Source organism: Oncorhynchus nerka, linkage group LG28 (assembly GCF_034236695.1).
Source record: "Oncorhynchus nerka isolate Pitt River linkage group LG28, Oner_Uvic_2.0, whole genome shotgun sequence".
NCBI lineage: Eukaryota > Metazoa > Chordata > Actinopteri > Salmoniformes > Salmonidae > Oncorhynchus > Oncorhynchus nerka.
Window position 1 is genome coordinate 61,543,711 of NC_088423.1, and position 19,235 is coordinate 61,562,945.

The following is a 19,235-nucleotide window of genomic DNA, read 5'->3' on the forward strand; positions in this document are numbered from 1 at the left end:
GTTCTGGAAAAATGGCGTAAGGACAACAAAGTCAAGGTATTGGAGTGGCTATCACAAAACCCTGACCTCAATCCTATAGAAATTTTGTGGGTAGAACTGAAAAAGCGTGTGCGAGCAAGGAGGCCTACAAACCTGACTCAGTTACACCAGCTCTGTCAAGAGGAATGGGCCAAAATTCAACTAGCTTATTGTGGGAAGGTTGTGGAAGGCTATCCGAAATGTTTGACCCAAGTTAACCAATTTAAAGGCAATGCTACCAAATCCTAATTGAGTGTATGTAAACTTCTGACCCACTTGGAATGTGATGAAATAATTAAAAGCTTAAATAAATAATTATCTCTATTATTATGTGACATTTCACATTCTTAAAATAAAGTGGTGATCCTAACTGACCTAAGACAACTGTATGCGTATTTTTTTAAATGACAATTAAATCAATCACTCAATCAATCCAAACTGTACAGTGGAAAATTGACGAATGCAAAGAGACATCTGTTACAAAACACCAAAATGTCTAAAATACTGGGTAAGCCTACAAGGTAGGGATGTATTTTCTGTTTGTCGAGATTGACATTTATTGTGGTGTTGAAAATGCAAACAATGATATTGAAGTGCCCAAAGTCAGTATGCTTTGTTTGTTGGTTGTGTGGTACATTAGCACAGAAACCTGTTGATGGAAAATTCGTTACCTATATTTTATATAAAAATCTTGAAAATCTGATTTCCCCCTTGATGATCATTGTCTGCAGCCGGATCTGATCGTAGTGTAATGAAACAGGCAGGGAGAGTGAGCTCGTCTGTGGTGGTCGAAATATCAACCTTCTGGCCAGTAGTCCTCCGTGGCATCGAATGTGCCACAAAATCATGCTGATGTGGCAAAGTTGATATCCATGTCTATAAACACAGGGTTGCAGTTACTGTTATTTGTTATCATAAACATTATTTTGAGTTAATTCTATGAGTGGGGAGGAATTTAAATTTATTTGACAGTACAATGGGAGGATAGTGTGAAAATATTTTTTACTTTGGGTAGAGGGGTGCAATTTCTTCTTATGACGCCTTGAGTTGGACCAGTCCCCCCCCCTCCCTAGTACATTTCGATCTGTCCCTTAGTGTTTCATGTTTTGTCAGTTTGTTTAAGCTCTTCAAGTTTGTTTCAACTAGAATAAACTGGTCACTGAATGTCAAAAGTGAGTTGAAATGGTAACCCAAGGACAGTTAACTTTTCATTGGTCTTAGACTTGAGTGATTGTTATTAACAACCAATGTTGTTAATCCATTTTGTAACATGTCGAAGTGCATGCTCTGAGTACATGTCCTGGTAATCCATCTGGCCCACGGCCTTGTGAATGTTTAAAGGTCTTGCTCACATTGGTTACGGGGAGTGTGATCACAGTCGTCCGGAACAGCTGGTGCTCTCATGCATGCTTCAGTATTGCTTGCCTTGAAGCGAGCATAAAAGTAATTTAGCCCGTCTAGTAGGCTTGCGTCACTGGGCAATGCTCAGCTGATTTTCCCTTTCTAGGCCGTAATAGTTTGGAAGCCCTGCCACATGTGAAGGGAAATCTTAACTCTACAGCATACAATAACATTCTAGACGATTCTGTGCTTCCAACTTTGTGGCAACAGTTTGGGGAAGTCCCTTTCCTGTTTCAGCATGACAATGCCCCCCGTGCACAAAGCGAAGTCCATATAGAAATGGTTTGTCGAGATCAATGTGGAAGAACTTGACTGGCATGCACAGAGCCCTGGCCTCAACTTCATCGAACACCTTTGGGATGAATTGGAGCGCCGTGCCCGACCTTACTAATGCTTTTGTGGCTGAATGGAAGCAAGTCCCCACGGCAATGTTCCAACATCCAGTGGAAAGCCTTCCCAGAAGAGTGGAGGCTGTTATAGCAGCAAAAGGGGACCAACTCCATATTAATGCCCATAATTTTGGAATGAGATGTTCGCCAAGCAGGTGTCCACATACTTTTGGTCATGTAGTGTACGATCAGCTGATTGGCCATTGACAGTGTCCATTGACAGCCGGATCAAGATGATAGGAAGTGTACCGGTCAAGCTTTGAAGGGTTTTGGTTTCACTTTAGTGAGTATGTTACTGAGGAAAGAAGTATATATGTCACACCTCCCTCAAATAACTGGAGAAGCTGCTGGGACTTGAAAAAACATTGACTTTTTGAATAGACAAAAATACACACAGGGAAAAGCCTAATTTACACACAACATATTGTGTTGCTTATCGTCAGCATCCTCGAAAAACCTTGTATGTCCATATTTGCCTATTTTTATCCTTTTTACATAGACTGAAAGTAATCATTCCCCTCCATGTGCTGTGAAAGTTTCATGACTGTAGGATACTATTAAAGTTAAACAAAAAGTGATTATTCATTATTAAAAGCTAAAGATTTTTGCCAGCCTTCATGACAAGCACTCTTATGAAGGCTGCAATGCCAAAATATATATATTTTTTAAATAATATATGCATGATCAGAGTAAATGCATGTAAAGTGAGGGACAGTCTAATCAATGAAGACTTGGGCCCCAATTCAATCCAACTGAATTATGACCTTTTTAATTTTTTAAAACCTGTTCATCGGTGTGATTGAAAGGGCTTACCTCTTCTGCATGGACATCACACAGTTTGTTGCCAGATAGCAGTTTATTTTTCAAGCTCTTGTTCTGCAAAAAAAATAAAAAAATAAAAAGGTGGTATTAGTTAAGGGTTGATGAGAGAAAATCATTGATAACATTTAGTAATGGCTTGCACTGCTTTTCTGTTTCATCCGCAGCGACAAATGTAATTACATTAGACGCTCATACAAGCCAGTTTCGATTAATCAGGCCTAAGTATTGACTACAGAACACATTTACAACAGCAAATGCATTCATCAATGATCTAATTAGCTAATCCAGAGCCTATTCTTCAACCACTCTCTGTTTAACACATGCAGTACGAGAGTAACACGACTCAACATTGACTAATCACTCATGAACATGAAGCAATAGAAACGACTGATAGCATGAGAGAGACATATACAGGTGCACTATTGTACAACATTGTTCCTTCACTCACACAGATTCATCAGAACAACATGTGTAGGGACACAACTCAGAGCAGTGGTGCTGACTGACTGGCATGCAGTAAGAGGTAAGAGGTGGCCTTACAAAGAACAAGTTTTCTGTACCAGGGAGTAGCCCTCTTCCTTAGAATTCCTACATATGTTGGTTATAGAAGTATAAAACATGTTGGTTCCAATTTTGGTTTTGGGAAACTGGTCAGAATTGAAGAAATTATGGATGGCCCTAAATACAGGGAATTCTTGCTGGAAACCTTTTTCAGTCTTCCAGAAATTTGAGACTGGGACAGAGGTTCACCTTCCAGCAGGACAATGACCATACTGCTAAAGCAACACTCGAGTGATTTAAGGGGAAACATTTAAATGTCTTGGAATGGCCTAGTCGAAGCCCAGACTTCAATCCAATTGAGAATCTGTGGTATCATAAAGATTGCTGTACACCAGCGGAACCTATCCAAATTGAAGGAGCTGGAGCAGTTTTGTCTTGAAGAATGGGCAAAAATCCCAGTGGCTAGATGTGCCAAGCTTATAGAGACATAACCCCAAGAGACTTGCAGCTGTAACTGCTGCAAAAGGTGGCTCTACAAAGTATTGACTTTGTGGGGTGAATATTTATGCATGCTCAAGTTTTTTTAATCTTCTTGTTTGTTTCACAATAAAACATGTTTTGTATCTTCAAAGTGGTAGGCATGTTGTGTAAATCAAATGATACAAACCCCCCCAAAATAAATTTTAATTCCAGGTTCTAAGGCAACAAAAAATAGGAAAAATGCCAAGAGGGGTGAATACTTTCGCAGCCACTGTATCACTTTTTCATTTATTTTACTATCTCTCTCCCGCTTTTCTCTTTCTCTCTAAAAAACACACACACACTCTCTTACACACAGAGTTAATGAGGTGGAATGACAGCGCTATGTGATTCAATGAGCTAGAATTGGCCGGGATTCCAGTCCAGACACTTACGCCTCCTCTCCTCTCTAAAGAAAGGGTACTGTGGCTGGGAGAAATGGCAGCTGTCATACAAGGTGACGTGTGCCTGCCTGAGAACAGACCCACAGTGAAATTTTGATCCAGTAGAGCTCATATGTCATGGAGTATTATGCTAAATGAGATCCAGTGAACCGCAAATGTCATAATATATTATGAACCAGGTGTTGCCATATTGGGAACCATGCATGAACTTTATGATAAAAAAGTGTGCGAGACATTACTGATTATGATCATACTTTCCTCTATATTTATTGTTCGCACTTACGCGAACAATATCATTTTATTTGTATGTATCCTTTTTTCCCCTCGCTGTATTAATAAAATTAATACATATTTTTGTTTGACCTTTTAAGCTGTTCAGTGTATATTAAAGGGATACTTCAGGATTTTGGCAAGGAGGCCCTTTATCTACTTCCACAGATTAAGATGAACTTGCTGATACCACTTTTATGTCTCTGTGTACAGTTTGAAGGAAGTTGCTCACTAGCGTTAGCTCAATTGCTAAATAGCATTAGTGCAATGCCTGGAAATCTATGGTAAATGCTAGCATGCTAGTCGATTGCACTAACGCTAGTTAGCATTGGCATGGAAAACTACCTCTAACTTCCTTCATACTGGATGCAGAGACTTGAAAATGGTATCCATGAGTTCTGACTCTCTGGAAGTAGATAAAGGGCTTCATTGCCAAAATATCCCTTTAAGGTTTCATACACAATATGACAAATTCTGTGATGAGATTTGACATTTGGACTTATATATTATAATTCGCTACAACAACAAAGTTTGAAGGTCAGGGAATCCAGGCTAATCAGCAAAATAATGCTGCGGAAATGCCTCAAGGTATCTCTCTCGAACTTGTTAAAGTTGCAGGTGCAGATGCTCGCTAGAGGATGATTGGACGAGACACGTGTCACCCTCATCTAAACGGTCACCAATAAAAGCATCTGGCAGACCATACTAAACTTCCATTTACCCCTCAGGACTCTTCATACACTGTTTCCGCCTGTCAGAGTGATCTCCTTCACACTCGCTGCAAAGAGTTTGAGCAGCTTATGGATCAGCTGTCTCCTACAGAAGCTCCACTCTTAGCGACTGTCATATCAAAGCGGAGGCGTGGTCTGTGTCGATCACTCAATCATTCTCTAGCCTTAATCCTAAAATGCACATCCTCAGCCCTAAAAGTCAATTATAGAAGATGAGTTTACAGCGAATTGCAGCCATACAGATTTTCTGGTGACATGATCGATTGAAACGGATCCTTGGAAGGGCTGATGTGAAAGGAGCATGGTTTGTAAATGACTGCAACAAAGAGTTATCTGCAAATGCAAATGACCGCATCACACTCACGGAACCATATTTTAATTCCGTTGCAGTGAACAATCGATCCAAACTCGAGTCGAAGTTTAAAAAAGAAGAACAAGAATAAGGTCAAGAACAAGACCTCTACGGGCTAATATTTTATTCAAAAAGGAAAAACATGTAGCTTAGCTGAGGTCTGATTCTAATTGGAGAGGAAAGCGTCAAACCTTTTAAGGGAATTGGCGGAGTCAAGGTCTTTACAAAGAGCTCATCAGAGCACCGGATCAAGTAGAAACTCAGACGTCATTGTAAATAAGAATTTGTTCTTAACTGACTTGCCTAGTTAAATAAAGGTTAAATAAAATGCATGTAAAAAAAATCTGAGTGTCCTGTCTTATACTCTTAACAGATCGCTTAACAAATCAAATTCTCGGAGAGAAATACAAAATGGTCGCACTTTACACTAAGGGGTGGTTTCCCGGACACAGACTAAGCCTAAAACACACATTTATTGGAGAATCTATTGATGCTTTTTAGTGCATGCTTAATCTGCATCTGGGAAACCACCTCCTTGTCTGCAAAAAAATATGTAAATACAGTATAGTTACAGCGTACCAATTACTATTACCAATTGAAATGTATATGGCGATACATAGTTTGCCACAAAAAAATACTTTAATTAGAGGAAAAGCTGATGGCCTTCAATGCCAGACCTTTCTAGCTACGGTATCAACATGGGCCCTGCCTACAAAGTGTCCCTGATATTGAAGAAAAACAAGGCTCAAGATGAATCAGCATCTGCAAGGCCCCATATTACTCATTAATATGGTAATAGGGACAGATGCTCAAGCCAGGGTGGCCCACTATCTACTCTCCTGTTTGCATATTGATCTCAAGCTCCTTGCTAATTCAATAAGGTACTGGCGATAATAAGGGAATAAAAATAGTAGCCACAACCCAGTTAAAGTTGAAGTCAAAAGAATACATATACCTTAGCCAAATACATTTAAACTCAGTTTTTCACAATTCCTGATATTTAATCCTAGTAAAACCCTGTCTTTGGTCAGTTAGGATCACCCCTTTATTTTAAGAATGTGAAATGTCAGAATAATAGTAGAGAGAATGATTTATTTGAGCTTTAGTTTCTTTCATCACATTCCCAGTGGGTCAGAAGTTTACATACACTCAATTAGTATTTGGTAGCATTGTCTTTAAATTGTTTAACGGGCAACAGCAACAGCGGCGCAAAGAGGAATGGACATGGGACGATGTATTGGATGGCAAGGGTTGCTACACATGGGAGGAGATCCTGGCGCGAAAGGATCACCTTCCATGGGAACAGGTGGAGGCAGCTAGGAGAGCAGAGGCAGCCGTAGAGAGGAGCCGGCGATATGAGGGAACACGGCTGGCAAGGAAGCCCGAGAGGCAGCCCCAAAAATGTATTGGAGGGGGGCACACAGGAAGTATGGCGAAGCCAGGTAGGAAAACTGAGCCAACTTCCTGTGCTTACCGGAGGGCTAGAGAGACCGGGCAGGCACCGTGTTATGCTTTGGAGCGCACGGTGTCCCCAGTGCGGGTGCATAGCCCGGTGCAGTACATTCCAGCTCCGCGTATCGGCCGGGCTAGAGTGGGCATCGAGCCAAGTGCCATGAAGCCGGCTCTATGCATCTGGTCTCCAGTGCGTCTCCTGGGCCGGCTTACATGGCACCAGCCTTGCGCACGGTGTCCCCGGTTCGCCTGCATAGCCCAGTGCGGGCTATTCCACCTCGCCGCACTGGCAGGGCGACCGGGACCATTCAACCGGGTAAGGTTGGGCAGGCTCGGTGCTCAAGAGCTCCAGTGCGCCTGCACGGTCCGGTCTATCCGGTACCACCTCCACGCACCAGCCCTCCGGTGGCAGCCCTCCGCACCAGGCTGTCTCTCCGTCTCATCCTTACAGGTGCTCCCGCCTGTCCAGCGCTGCCGGAGCCTTCCTCTTCTCCAGCGCTGCCGGAGTCTCCCGGCCTGTTCGCGCAGCCGGCGCTGCCGCTGCCAGAGCTCCCGCCCCTCAGTCCAGAGGCGCCACAGAGCCCTCATTCCAGAGGCGCCAGAGCTCCTCAGTCCAGCGCTGCCAGAGCCTTCCTCTCCAGCGTTGCCGGAGCCACCCGTCTGCCCAGCGTCGCCTGAGCCACCCATCTGCCCAGCGCCGCCAGTGCCACCCGTCTGCCCAGCGCCGCCAGTCTGCCCAGAGCCGCCAGTCTGCAAGGAGCCGCCAGTGCCGCCGGTCTGCAAGGAGCCGCCAGTGCCGCCGGTCTGCAAGGAGCCGCCAGTGCCGCCGGTCTGCAAGGAGCCGCCAGTGCCGCCGGTCAGCCAGGAGCCGCCAGTGCCGCCGGTCAGCCAGGAGCCGCCAGTGCCGCCGGTCAGCCAGGAGCCGCCGCCAGTCAGCCTGGATCTTCCAGTGCCGCCAGTCAGCCTGGATCTTCCAGTGCCGCCAGTCAGCCAGGATCTGCCAGTGCAGATCAGCCCAGAGGCGCCAGAGCCCCTAAGCCCAGAGGCGCCAGAGCCCCTCAGCCCCGAGCTTCCGCTCCTCTGTCCCGGGCTTCCGCCCCTCTGTCCCGAGCTTCCGCCCCTCTGTCCCGAGCTTCCGCCCCTCTGTCCCGAGCTGCCGCCCCTCTGTCCTGAGCTGCCGACCCTCTGTCCAGTGGGGTCATTTAGAAGGGTCGCGGTGGTTAGGAGGCAACGGAAGCGGACAATGGGGCGGACTAAGACTATGGTGAAGTGGGGGCCATGTCCAGCACCAGAGCCGCCACCGCGGACAGATGCCTACCCAGACCCTCCCCAATAGGTTCAGGTTTTGCGGCCGGAGTCCGCACCTTGGGGGGGGGGACTGTCACACCCTGACCATAGTTTGCTTTGTATGTTTCTATGTTTTGTTTGGTCAGGGTGTGATCTGAGTGGGCATTCTATGTCGTGTGTCTAGTTTGTCTGTTTCTGTGTTTGGCCTGATATGGTTCTCAATCAGAGGCAGGTGTTAGTCATTGTCTCTGATTGGGAACCATATTTAGGTAGCCTGTTTGGTGTTGGGTTTTGTGGGTGATTGTTCCTGTCTCTGTGTTTGCACCAGATAGGGCTGTTTTGGTTTTTCACATTTCTTGTTTTGTTAGTCTATTCATGTATAGTTTCTTTATTAAAGAACCATGAATAATAACCACGCTGCGTTTTGGTCCGCCTCTCCTTCGACTCAAGAAAACCGTTACACCCACAGCAAGTTGGGTGAATTTTGGCCCATTCCTCCTGACAGAGCTGGTGTAACTGAGTCAGGTTTGTAGGCCTCCTTGCTCGCACATTCTTTTTCAGTTCTGCCTACAAATGTTCTATAGGATTGAGGTCAGGGTTTTGTGATGGCCACTCCAATACCTTGACTTTGATGTCCTTAAGCCATTTTGCCACAACTTTGGAAGTATGCTTAGGGTCATTGTCCATTTGGAAGACCCATTTGCGACCAAGCTTTAACTTCCTGACTGATGTCTTGAGATGTTGCTTCAATATATCCACATAATTTTCGTACCTCATGATGCCATCTATTTTGTGAAGTTCAGCAAAGCCCCCCCAAAACAAAACCGTGCTTCACAGTTGGGATGGTGTTCTTTGGCTTGCAAGCGTCCCCCTTTCTCGTCCAAACATAATGAGGGTCATTATGGCCAAACAGTTCTATTTTTGTTTCATCAGACCAGAGGACATTGCTCCAAAAAGTACAATCTCTGTCCCCCATGTGCAGTCGCAAACTGTAGTCTGGCTTTTTTATGGTGGTTTTGGAGCAGTAGCTTCTTCCTTACATTTACATTTACATTTAAGTCATTTAGCAGACGCTCTTATCCAGAGCGACTTACAAATTGGTGCGTTCACCTTAAGACATCCAGTGGAACAGCCACTTTACAATAGTGCATCTAAATCTTTTAAGGGGGGTGAGAAGGATTACTTTATCCTATCCTAGGTATTCCTGAAAGAGGTGGGGTTTCAGGTGTCTCCGGAAGGTGGTGATTGACTCCGCTGTCCTGGCGTTGTGAGGGAGTTTGTTCCACCATTGGGGGCCAGAGCAGCGAACAGTTTTGACTGGGCTGCGCGGAACTGTACTTCCTCAGTGGTAGGGAGGCGAGCAGGCCAGAGGTGGATGAACGCAGTGCCCTTGTTTGGGTGTAGGGCCTGATCAGAGCCTGGAGGTACTGAGGTGCCGTTCCCCTCACAGCTCCGTAGGCAAGCACCATGGTCTTGTAGCGGATGCGAGCTTCAACTGGAAGCCAGTGGAGAGAGCGGAGGAGCGGGGTGACGTGAGAGAACTTGGGAAGGTTGAACACCAGACGGGCAGCGGCGTTCTGGATGAGTTGTAGGGGTTTAATGGCACAGGCAGGGAGCCCAGCCAACAGCGAGTTGCAGTAATCCAGACGGGAGATGACAAGTGCCTGGATGCCTTTCCTTGTTGAGTGGCCTTTCAGGTTAGGTCTCGTTTTACTGTGGATATAGATACTTTTGCACCTGTTTGCTCCAGCATCTTCACAAGGTCCTTTGCTGTTGTTCTGGGATTGATTTGCACTTTTTGCACCAAAGTACGTTCATCTCTAGGAGACAGAACGCGTCTCCTTCCTGAGCGGTATGACGGCTGTGTGGTCCCATGGTGTTTATAATTGCATACTATTGTTTGTACAGATGACCGTGGTACCTTCAGGCATTTGTATATTGCTCCCAAGGATGAACCAGACTTGTGGAGGTCTACAATTTTGTTTCTGAGGTCTTGGCTGATTTATTTGGATTTTTCCATGATGTCAAGCAAAGAGGCACCGAGTTTGAAAGTAGGCCGTGAAATACATCCACAGGTACACCTCCAATTGACTCAAATGATGTCAATTAGCCTATCAGAAGCTTGTAAAGCCATGACATCATTTTCTGGAATTTTCCTTGCTGTTTAAAGGCACAGTCAACTTAGTGTATGTAAACTTCTTACCAACTGGAAATGTGATACTGTAAAAATTGTTGTGTCATGCACAAAGTAGATGTCCTTACCAACTTGCCAAAACTATAGTTTGTTAACAAAAAATGTGTGGAGTGGTTGAAAAACTAGTTTTGATGACTCCAATGTAAGTGTATGTAAACTTCCGACTTCAACTGTATATATGCAGATGACATTTCATTAATTATAACAGGACAGGAAGGATATATCTCTGTTCTGTACTGTAATTGATTAAAAAAAATGTATTTCAGCAATTTCCCCAGACTTAAGACAGGAACTTCTGTTATTATACGGTTATTTTAGAGATCCATTTATTTAAGCCTTTAGAAAGTCAATGCCAATGGTTTCTCACAACGAGATTACAATGTATCTGAAATCTAAGAAAACGACTTCCATCTAGCCTCAATGGCATTGCAGAGTGTAGTAAAAACAATAAGAGTGGACAAATTACATATGTTGTGTGATGGGATATGACAAAATTAGGATACCACTCTGACTTACACAGTAGGAATGCACAACAGATGAACCCTCTGTATCTAGTGAAAAAAGACACCCAAAGATGTAGAGATATTTTTCATGACACACAGTGTAGGATATAGCCAAGACTTGAAATGTCAAAGCTACAGCCGTCAAAGTAATTCCCAGTTAAAGTTGAAGTCAAAAGAATACATATACCTTAGCCAAATACATTTAAACTCAGTTTTTCACAATTCCTGATATTTAATCCTAGTAAAACCCTGTCTTTGGTCAGTTAGGATCACCCCTTTATTTTAAGAATGTGAAATGTCAGAATAATAGTAGAGAGAATGATTTATTTGAGCTTTAGTTTCTTTCATCACATTCCCAGTGGGTCAGAAGTTTACATACACTCAATTAGTATTTGGTAGCATTGTCTTTAAATTGTTTAACGGGCAACAGCAACAGCGGCGCAAAGAGGAATGGACATGGGACGATGTATTGGATGGCAAGGGTTGCTACACATGGGAGGAGATCCTGGCGCGAAAGGATCACCTTCCATGGGAACAGGTGGAGGCAGCTAGGAGAGCAGAGGCAGCCGTAGAGAGGAGCCGGCGATATGAGGGAACACGGCTGGCAAGGAAGCCCGAGAGGCAGCCCCAAAAATGTATTGGAGGGGGGCACACAGGAAGTATGGCGAAGCCAGGTAGGAAAACTGAGCCAACTTCCTGTGCTTACCGGAGGGCTAGAGAGACCGGGCAGGCACCGTGTTATGCTTTGGAGCGCACGGTGTCCCCAGTGCGGGTGCATAGCCCGGTGCAGTACATTCCAGCTCCGCGTATCGGCCGGGCTAGAGTGGGCATCGAGCCAAGTGCCATGAAGCCGGCTCTATGCATCTGGTCTCCAGTGCGTCTCCTTGGGCCGGCTTACATGGCACCAGCCTTGCGCACGGTGTCCCCGGTTCGCCTGCATAGCCCAGTGCGGGCTATTCCACCTCGCCGCACTGGCAGGGCGACCGGGACCATTCAACCGGGTAAGGTTGGGCAGGCTCGGTGCTCAAGAGCTCCAGTGCGCCTGCACGGTCCGGTCTATCCGGTACCACCTCCACGCACCAGCCCTCCGGTGGCAGCCCTCCGCACCAGGCTGTCTCTCCGTCTCATCCTTACAGGTGCTCCCGCCTGTCCAGCGCTGCCGGAGCCTTCCTCCTCTCCAGCGCTGCCGGAGTCTCCCGCCTGTTCGGCGCTGCCAGAGCTCCCGCCCCTCAGTCCAGAGGCGCCACAGAGCCCCTCATTCCAGAGGCGCCAGAGCTCCTCAGTCCAGCGCTGCCAGAGCCTTCCTCTCCAGCGTTGCCGGAGCCACCCGTCTGCCCAGCGTCGCCTGAGCCACCCATCTGCCCAGCGCCGCCAGTGCCACCCGTCTGCCCAGCGCCGCCAGTCTGCCCAGAGCCGCCAGTCTGCAAGGAGCCGCCAGTGCCGCCGGTCTGCAAGGAGCCGCCAGTGCCGCCGGTCTGCAAGGAGCCGCCAGTGCCGCCGGTCTGCAAGGAGCCGCCAGTGCCGCCGGTCAGCCAGGAGCCGCCAGTGCCGCCGGTCAGCCAGGAGCCGCCAGTGCCGCCGGTCAGCCAGGAGCCGCCAGTGCCGCCGGTAAGCCAGGATCTGCCAGTGCCGCCAGTCAGCCTGGATCTTCCAGTGCCACCAGTCAGCCAGGATCTGCCAGTGCAGATCAGCCCAGAGGCGCCAGAGCCCCTAAGCCCAGAGGCGCCAGAGCCCCTCAGCCCCGAGCTTCCGCTCCTCTGTCCCGGGCTTCCGCCCCTCTGTCCCGAGCTTCCGTCCCGAGCTTCCGCCCCTCTGTCCCGAGCTGCCGCCCCTCTGTCCTGAGCTGCCGACCCTCTGTCCAGTGGGGTCATTTAGAAGGGTCGCGGTGGTTAGGAGGCAACGGAAGCGGACAATGGGGCGGACTAAGACTATGGTGAAGTGGGGGCCATGTCCAGCACCAGAGCCGCCACCGCGGACAGATGCCTACCCAGACCCTCCCAATAGGTTCAAGTTTTGCGGCCGGAGTCCGCACCTTGGGGGTACTGTCACACCCTGACCATAGTTTGCTTTGTATGTTTCTATGTTTTGTTTGGTCAGGGTGTGATCTGAGTGGGCATTCTATGTCGTGTGTCTAGTTTGTCTGTTTCTGTGTTTGCCTGATATGGTTCTCAATCAGAGGCAGGTGTTAGTCATTGTCTCTGATTGGGAACCATATTTAGGTAGCCTGTTTGGTGTTGGGTTTTGTGGGTGATTGTTCCTGTCTCTGTGTTTGCACCAGATAGGGCTGTTTTGGTTTTTCACATTTCTTGTTTTGTTAGTCTATTCATGTATAGTTTCTTTATTAAAGAACCATGAATAATAACCACGCTGCGTTTTGGTCCGCCTCTCCTTCGACTCAAGAAAACCGTTACACCCACAGCAAGTTGGGTGAATTTTGGCCCATTCCTCCTGACAGAGCTGGTGTAACTGAGTCAGGTTTGTAGGCCTCCTTGCTCGCATTCTTTTTCAGTTCTGCCTACAAATGTTCTATAGGATTGAGGTCAGGGTTTTGTGATGGCCACTCCAATACCTTGACTTTGATGTCCTTAAGCCATTTTGCCACAACTTTGGAAGTATGCTTAGGGTCATTGTCCATTTGGAAGACCCATTTGCGACCAAGCTTTAACTTCCTGACTGATGTCTTGAGATGTTGCTTCAATATATCCACATAATTTTCGTACCTCATGATGCCATCTATTTTGTGAAGTTCAGCAAAGCCCCCCCAAAACAAAACCGTGCTTCACAGTTGGGATGGTGTTCTTTGGCTTGCAAGCGTCCCCTTTTCTCGTCAAACATAATGAGGGTCATTATGGCCAAACAGTTCTATTTTTGTTTCATCAGACCAGAGGACATTGCTCCAAAAAGTACAATCTCTGTCCCCCATGTGCAGTCGCAAACTGTAGTCTGGCTTTTTTATGGTGGTTTTGGAGCAGTAGCTTCTTCCTTACATTTACATTTACATTTAAGTCATTTAGCAGACGCTCTTATCCAGAGCGACTTACAAATTGGTGCGTTCACCTTAAGACATCCAGTGGAACAGCCACTTTACAATAGTGCATCTAAATCTTTTAAGGGGGGTGAGAAGGATTACTTTATCCTATCCTAGGTATTCCTGAAAGAGGTGGGGTTTCAGGTGTCTCCGGAAGGTGGTGATTGACTCCGCTGTCCTGGCGTTGTGAGGGAGTTTGTTCCACCATTGGGGGGCCAGAGCAGCGAACAGTTTTGACTGGGCTGCGCGGGAACTGTACTTCCTCAGTGGTAGGGAGGCGAGCAGGCCAGAGGTGGATGAACGCAGTGCCCTTGTTTGGGTGTAGGGCCTGATCAGAGCCTGGAGGTACTGAGGTGCCGTTCCCCTCACAGCTCCGTAGGCAAGCACCATGGTCTTGTAGCGGATGCGAGCTTCAACTGGAAGCCAGTGGAGAGAGCGGAGGAGCGGGGTGACGTGAGAGAACTTGGGAAGGTTGAACACCAGACGGGCAGCGGCGTTCTGGATGAGTTGTAGGGGTTTAATGGCACAGGCAGGGAGCCCAGCCAACAGCGAGTTGCAGTAATCCAGACGGGAGATGACAAGTGCCTGGATGCCTTTCCTTGTTGAGTGGCCTTTCAGGTTAGGTCTCGTTTTACTGTGGATATAGATACTTTTGCACCTGTTTGCTCCAGCATCTTCACAAGGTCCTTTGCTGTTGTTCTGGGATTGATTTGCACTTTTTGCACCAAAGTACGTTCATCTCTAGGAGACAGAACGCGTCTCCTTCCTGAGCGGTATGACGGCTGTGTGGTCCCATGGTGTTTATAATTGCATACTATTGTTTGTACAGATGACCGTGGTACCTTCAGGCATTTGTATATTGCTCCCAAGGATGAACCAGACTTGTGGAGGTCTACAATTTTGTTTCTGAGGTCTTGGCTGATTTATTTGGATTTTTCCATGATGTCAAGCAAAGAGGCACCGAGTTTGAAAGTAGGCCGTGAAATACATCCACAGGTACACCTCCAATTGACTCAAATGATGTCAATTAGCCTATCAGAAGCTTGTAAAGCCATGACATCATTTTCTGGAATTTTCCTTGCTGTTTAAAGGCACAGTCAACTTAGTGTATGTAAACTTCTTACCAACTGGAAATGTGATACTGTAAAAATTGTTGTGTCATGCACAAAGTAGATGTCCTTACCAACTTGCCAAAACTATAGTTTGTTAACAAAAAATGTGTGGAGTGGTTGAAAAACTAGTTTTGATGACTCCAATGTAAGTGTATGTAAACTTCCGACTTCAACTGTATATATGCAGATGACATTTCATTAATTATAACAGGACAGGAAGGATATATCTCTGTTCTGTACTGTAATTGATTAAAAAAAATGTATTTCAGCAATTTCCCCAGACTTAAGACAGGAACTTCTGTTATTATACGGTTATTTTAGAGATCCATTTATTTAAGCCTTTAGAAAGTCAATGCCAATGGTTTCTCACAACGAGATTACAATGTATCTGAAATCTAAGAAAACGACTTCCATCTAGCCTCAATGGCATTGCAGAGTGTAGTAAAAACAATAAGAGTGGACAAATTACATATGTTGTGTGATGGGATATGACAAAATTAGGATACCACTCTGACTTACACAGTAGGAATGCACAACAGATGAACCCTCTGTATCTAGTGAAAAAAGACACCCAAAGATGTAGAGATATTTTTCATGACACACAGTGTAGGATATAGCCAAGACTTGAAATGTCAAAGCTACAGCCGTCAAAGTAATTCTCAGACGCCACTATCCACTACTGATGACCCCTCTGTATCAAGCTACAATGACACTCAAATCTGGAGAGATAGATCTGGCAGAGGAAAAAGCCAAGACTTCAAATGTCAACACTACAGCGACCAACTGATAGGGAAGCGCTGGCTCTACATAATGTACTTCTAAAGTGTTCACAGAGCCCATTTCCAGTGCTTCTGACTGCCAGCAGAAATCTCAGAGGTTCTGCCCAAACACAACTTCAATGAACTGTGTGAAACACTTTCAATTGTAACTCTCCCAAAGACCCATGTTTATTTTGAGCTTGATTTAAGTACAATTCGACTCCCTCCTACATAGGTCATGCTACTGGAAGCCTTTGTTGGCATAGTGATTGGTGTGATTCTGTGCCTTGCGAGGATTTATACTGAACAAAAATATAAACGCAACATGTAAAGTGTTGGTCCCATGTTTCATGAGCTGAAATAAAATATCCCAGAAATTTTCCATGCGCACAAAAAGTGTATTTATCTCAAATTTTGTGCATACATTTGTTTACATCCCTGTTAGTGAGCATATCTCATTTGTCAAGATAATCCATCCACCTGACAGGTGTGGCATATCAAGAAGCTGATTAAACAGGATGATCATTACACAGGTGCACCTTGTTCTGGGGACAATAAAAGGCCACTCTAAAATGTGCAGTTTTGGCACACAACACAATGCCACAGATGTCTCAAGTTTTCAGGGAGTGTGCAATTGGCATGCTGACTGCAGGAATATCCACCAGAGCTGTTGCCAGATAATTACATTTTTAATGTATCTACCATAAACCACCTCCAATGTAGTTTTTGACCAACCGGCCTCACATCTGCAGACCACGTGTAACCACGCCAGCCCAGGACCTCCACATCTGGCTTCTTCACCTTCAGGATCGTCTGAGACCAGCCATCCAGACAGCTGATGAGTATTTCTGTCTGTAATAAAGCCCTTTTGTGGGGAAAAAATCATTCTGACTGGCTAGGCCTGGCTCCCCAGTGGGTGGGCCTGTCCCCCAAGTGGGTGGGCCTATGCTCTCCCAAACCCACCCATTCATGTGAAATCCATAGATTGGGCCTAATTTTTTTTTTTTCAATTGACTGATTTCCTTATATGAACTGTAAAATCATTGACTGTGGCATACAAAGGACTGTATCCTTTCATTGCCTCATTTACAAGTCATTTAGACTAATCTGTTGTACAACATTACTGTAAAGAGTGCGCTGAGAGTCGGGAAGCAAGTTCAGGGAGTGAATACGTTTAATAATGTTGGTGACAGGTGTGCACCATAAAGAGCAGCCAGATGACCTCCTGGTGACCTAGAGGCCGGAGAGGGAGCACACGTGACAGTACCCCCTTCACGACGCGCGGCTCCTGCCGCAGGACGCTGGCCAAGATGACGATCACGGAGATCAGGAGCGGACCGGTCCCCTCTGCCAAGGCACGGGAACCTGTAGATCCGGCTGATGCGCGGAGGCATGACAACCTAGAGTGCCGGAGAGAGAGCATACGTGACAGCACCCCCTCCCTGGCGCATTCGGCTCCAGCCGCAGGACGCCAACCAAAGGGACGACCCTGGGGATCAGGAGCGGACCGGTCGCCTCCGCTGAGGTGCAGAAACCTGGCGAACCGACTGAGGCGTGAGAGCCTGATGAGCCGGCAGAGACCTCCCCGGTTCCCTTGGTCGAGGCACAGGAGCCTATCGAGCCAGCTGAGGCATGGGAGCCTATTGAACCAGCTGAGGCATGGCAGCCTGTCGAGCCAGCTGAGGCAAGGGAGCTTATCGATCCCGCTGAGGTGTGTAAACCCGTCGAGCCAGCTGAGGCAGGGGAACCTGTCGAACCCACCGAGGCATGGGAATCCGACAAACAGGCTGAGGCCTCCCAAGTATCTCCGGTTTTGACAACCGGACCCGACATCACCACCAAAATTATGAATATTGTGGTAGCTTCTGGTCCAGGGCTACTATGCAGCTGTGCTAGAACATCTTCCAAACCGTCGTGACTCCATTTATGATTGATTACTTTCTTCTCCTCTGCTCTGGGGCATTTGCCCTTAAGCTATAGGATTTTGCGCCAGCCACGCTGCAGCCAGTAACTACCCACTGACCCCAGGTTAGCCAATTAGAAGGTCCCACGACACCAGCCCAGCTCAAAGCCCCGAGGCTCTGACGAATTCAGCGCATCCAGTGGTATTAGTGCTCATAATAGGCCTTTCCACCAATTACATAATTCAACACTGACAGTATAAGGCCCTTAGTTGCCTATGGCTATCTGTGACCTTTGCAATCCAAAATGACAGCATCATATTGATTTAGAAAAAAGGATATCAAAACTAGTTCACGTGATGTCGATGACCATAGATATTGTATGATACGATTACTGAGGCATTACTCTTATAACAGTAACATAACATTTACAGGTCATGGTGATCATGAATTAGGAATGTGATCATGAATTAGGAATGAGTCAGTCATTGGCGGTAGGTGAGGAGAACAAAAGTACCTCCTGTTGCAGGTCCTTGATTATTTTGGTCTTTTTCTCCATCTCCATCTTGAGGAACTTGATCTGTAGGCGAAATAAATCAAAGTAAAGACATATATTTTTTTTACAGACTGTTTCTTACATTTAAATTATGACATTTACGTTAAGCTATCATGAAGGTAGTAACTGTCACCAACCATGCCACCTGCCTGCACTGGATTTCATCATACAGTATGTTGTTGCACTATCTTCAAAACAGATCTATACATCCCAAGGTCAAACAACTTAAAATGATTCTCTTCCTTTAAATCAGACATCCTGCTAATGCTCCAAGTGCCTCCGTGTGGTTATATTACACGTTTTACTGCTATTTTAGTTAGCTTCTAAAGATTCACAAAAACACATATAAAACGAAGTAAAACATTATGATTCACTGCTTGTTTAGACTATGATTTATCGTAAATGTGTGTATCTAGAAAAGGTAGGTTGACTGTTGGTGGGGTTGCTGTTTCTCATATTGGATGCATTTATGCCTGTGATGGACGACTGACTATTTTCCACTGTGTGACTCATTTCATAGCCATATGCTCATTGTGTCAGAGTGATATCTTTGTTTATTGCAATCCCTATATCGCGAGCTCGGCATGTCTCTGTAGTGCAGCCATTCCCCATGCCGTGTATTTTAACAAGCGGTCAGGCCTTAAACGGCTGATGCAGATAGCGGCCAACCGCAGCGCAGGACTACAACTGTAAGACTGGATAGCGGTGGGGGGGGGGTTATTCCAATCCCGATTCTGCTTTCTATTTCACCTCTGCGACGAAGGATTCTGAGGGAAAGGTTGTCCTTCAATGAGGCCATTGAGATTGTCCCAGGGAGGAAGGGGAGAGAATTCATTGCCCAGGTGACCTCAGCTCTGAAGGCACCCGGGGGACTGTAAACTGGGGCTAGGCGGTTGACACACGAATAACATCACAGTTCATGTTGATGTATTTGTAGTTCATGGCTCTGCCCATGGGTACGTCGATAACACATCCCAGCACAACGTTCCCTTTGGGCTGTGGCACGACACACTGAAATGATGGATAGAAAATATAAA

At 46.3% G+C, this 19,235-nt stretch overlaps 1 protein-coding gene across 3 annotated transcripts in view; it reads right to left on the reverse strand.

Moving 5' to 3' along the window:
• Positions 1–19,235, reverse strand: part of LOC115113479 (leucine zipper protein 2-like) — a 181,635-nt gene that overhangs the window by 42,177 nt on the left and 120,223 nt on the right. For all 3 annotated transcript variants that reach the window (XR_010461719.1, XM_029641182.2, XM_029641181.2), the window contains exons 5-6: positions 18,160–18,222; positions 2,622–2,684 (exon numbers count right to left, since the gene is read on the reverse strand). Coding sequence is in view for 2 of the 3 variants with exons in the window: in XM_029641182.2 (XP_029497042.1) it covers positions 2,622–2,684; positions 18,160–18,222 (126 nt within the window). In the remaining variant the exon portion in view is untranslated. The remainder of the gene's footprint in view (positions 1–2,621; positions 2,685–18,159; positions 18,223–19,235) is intronic.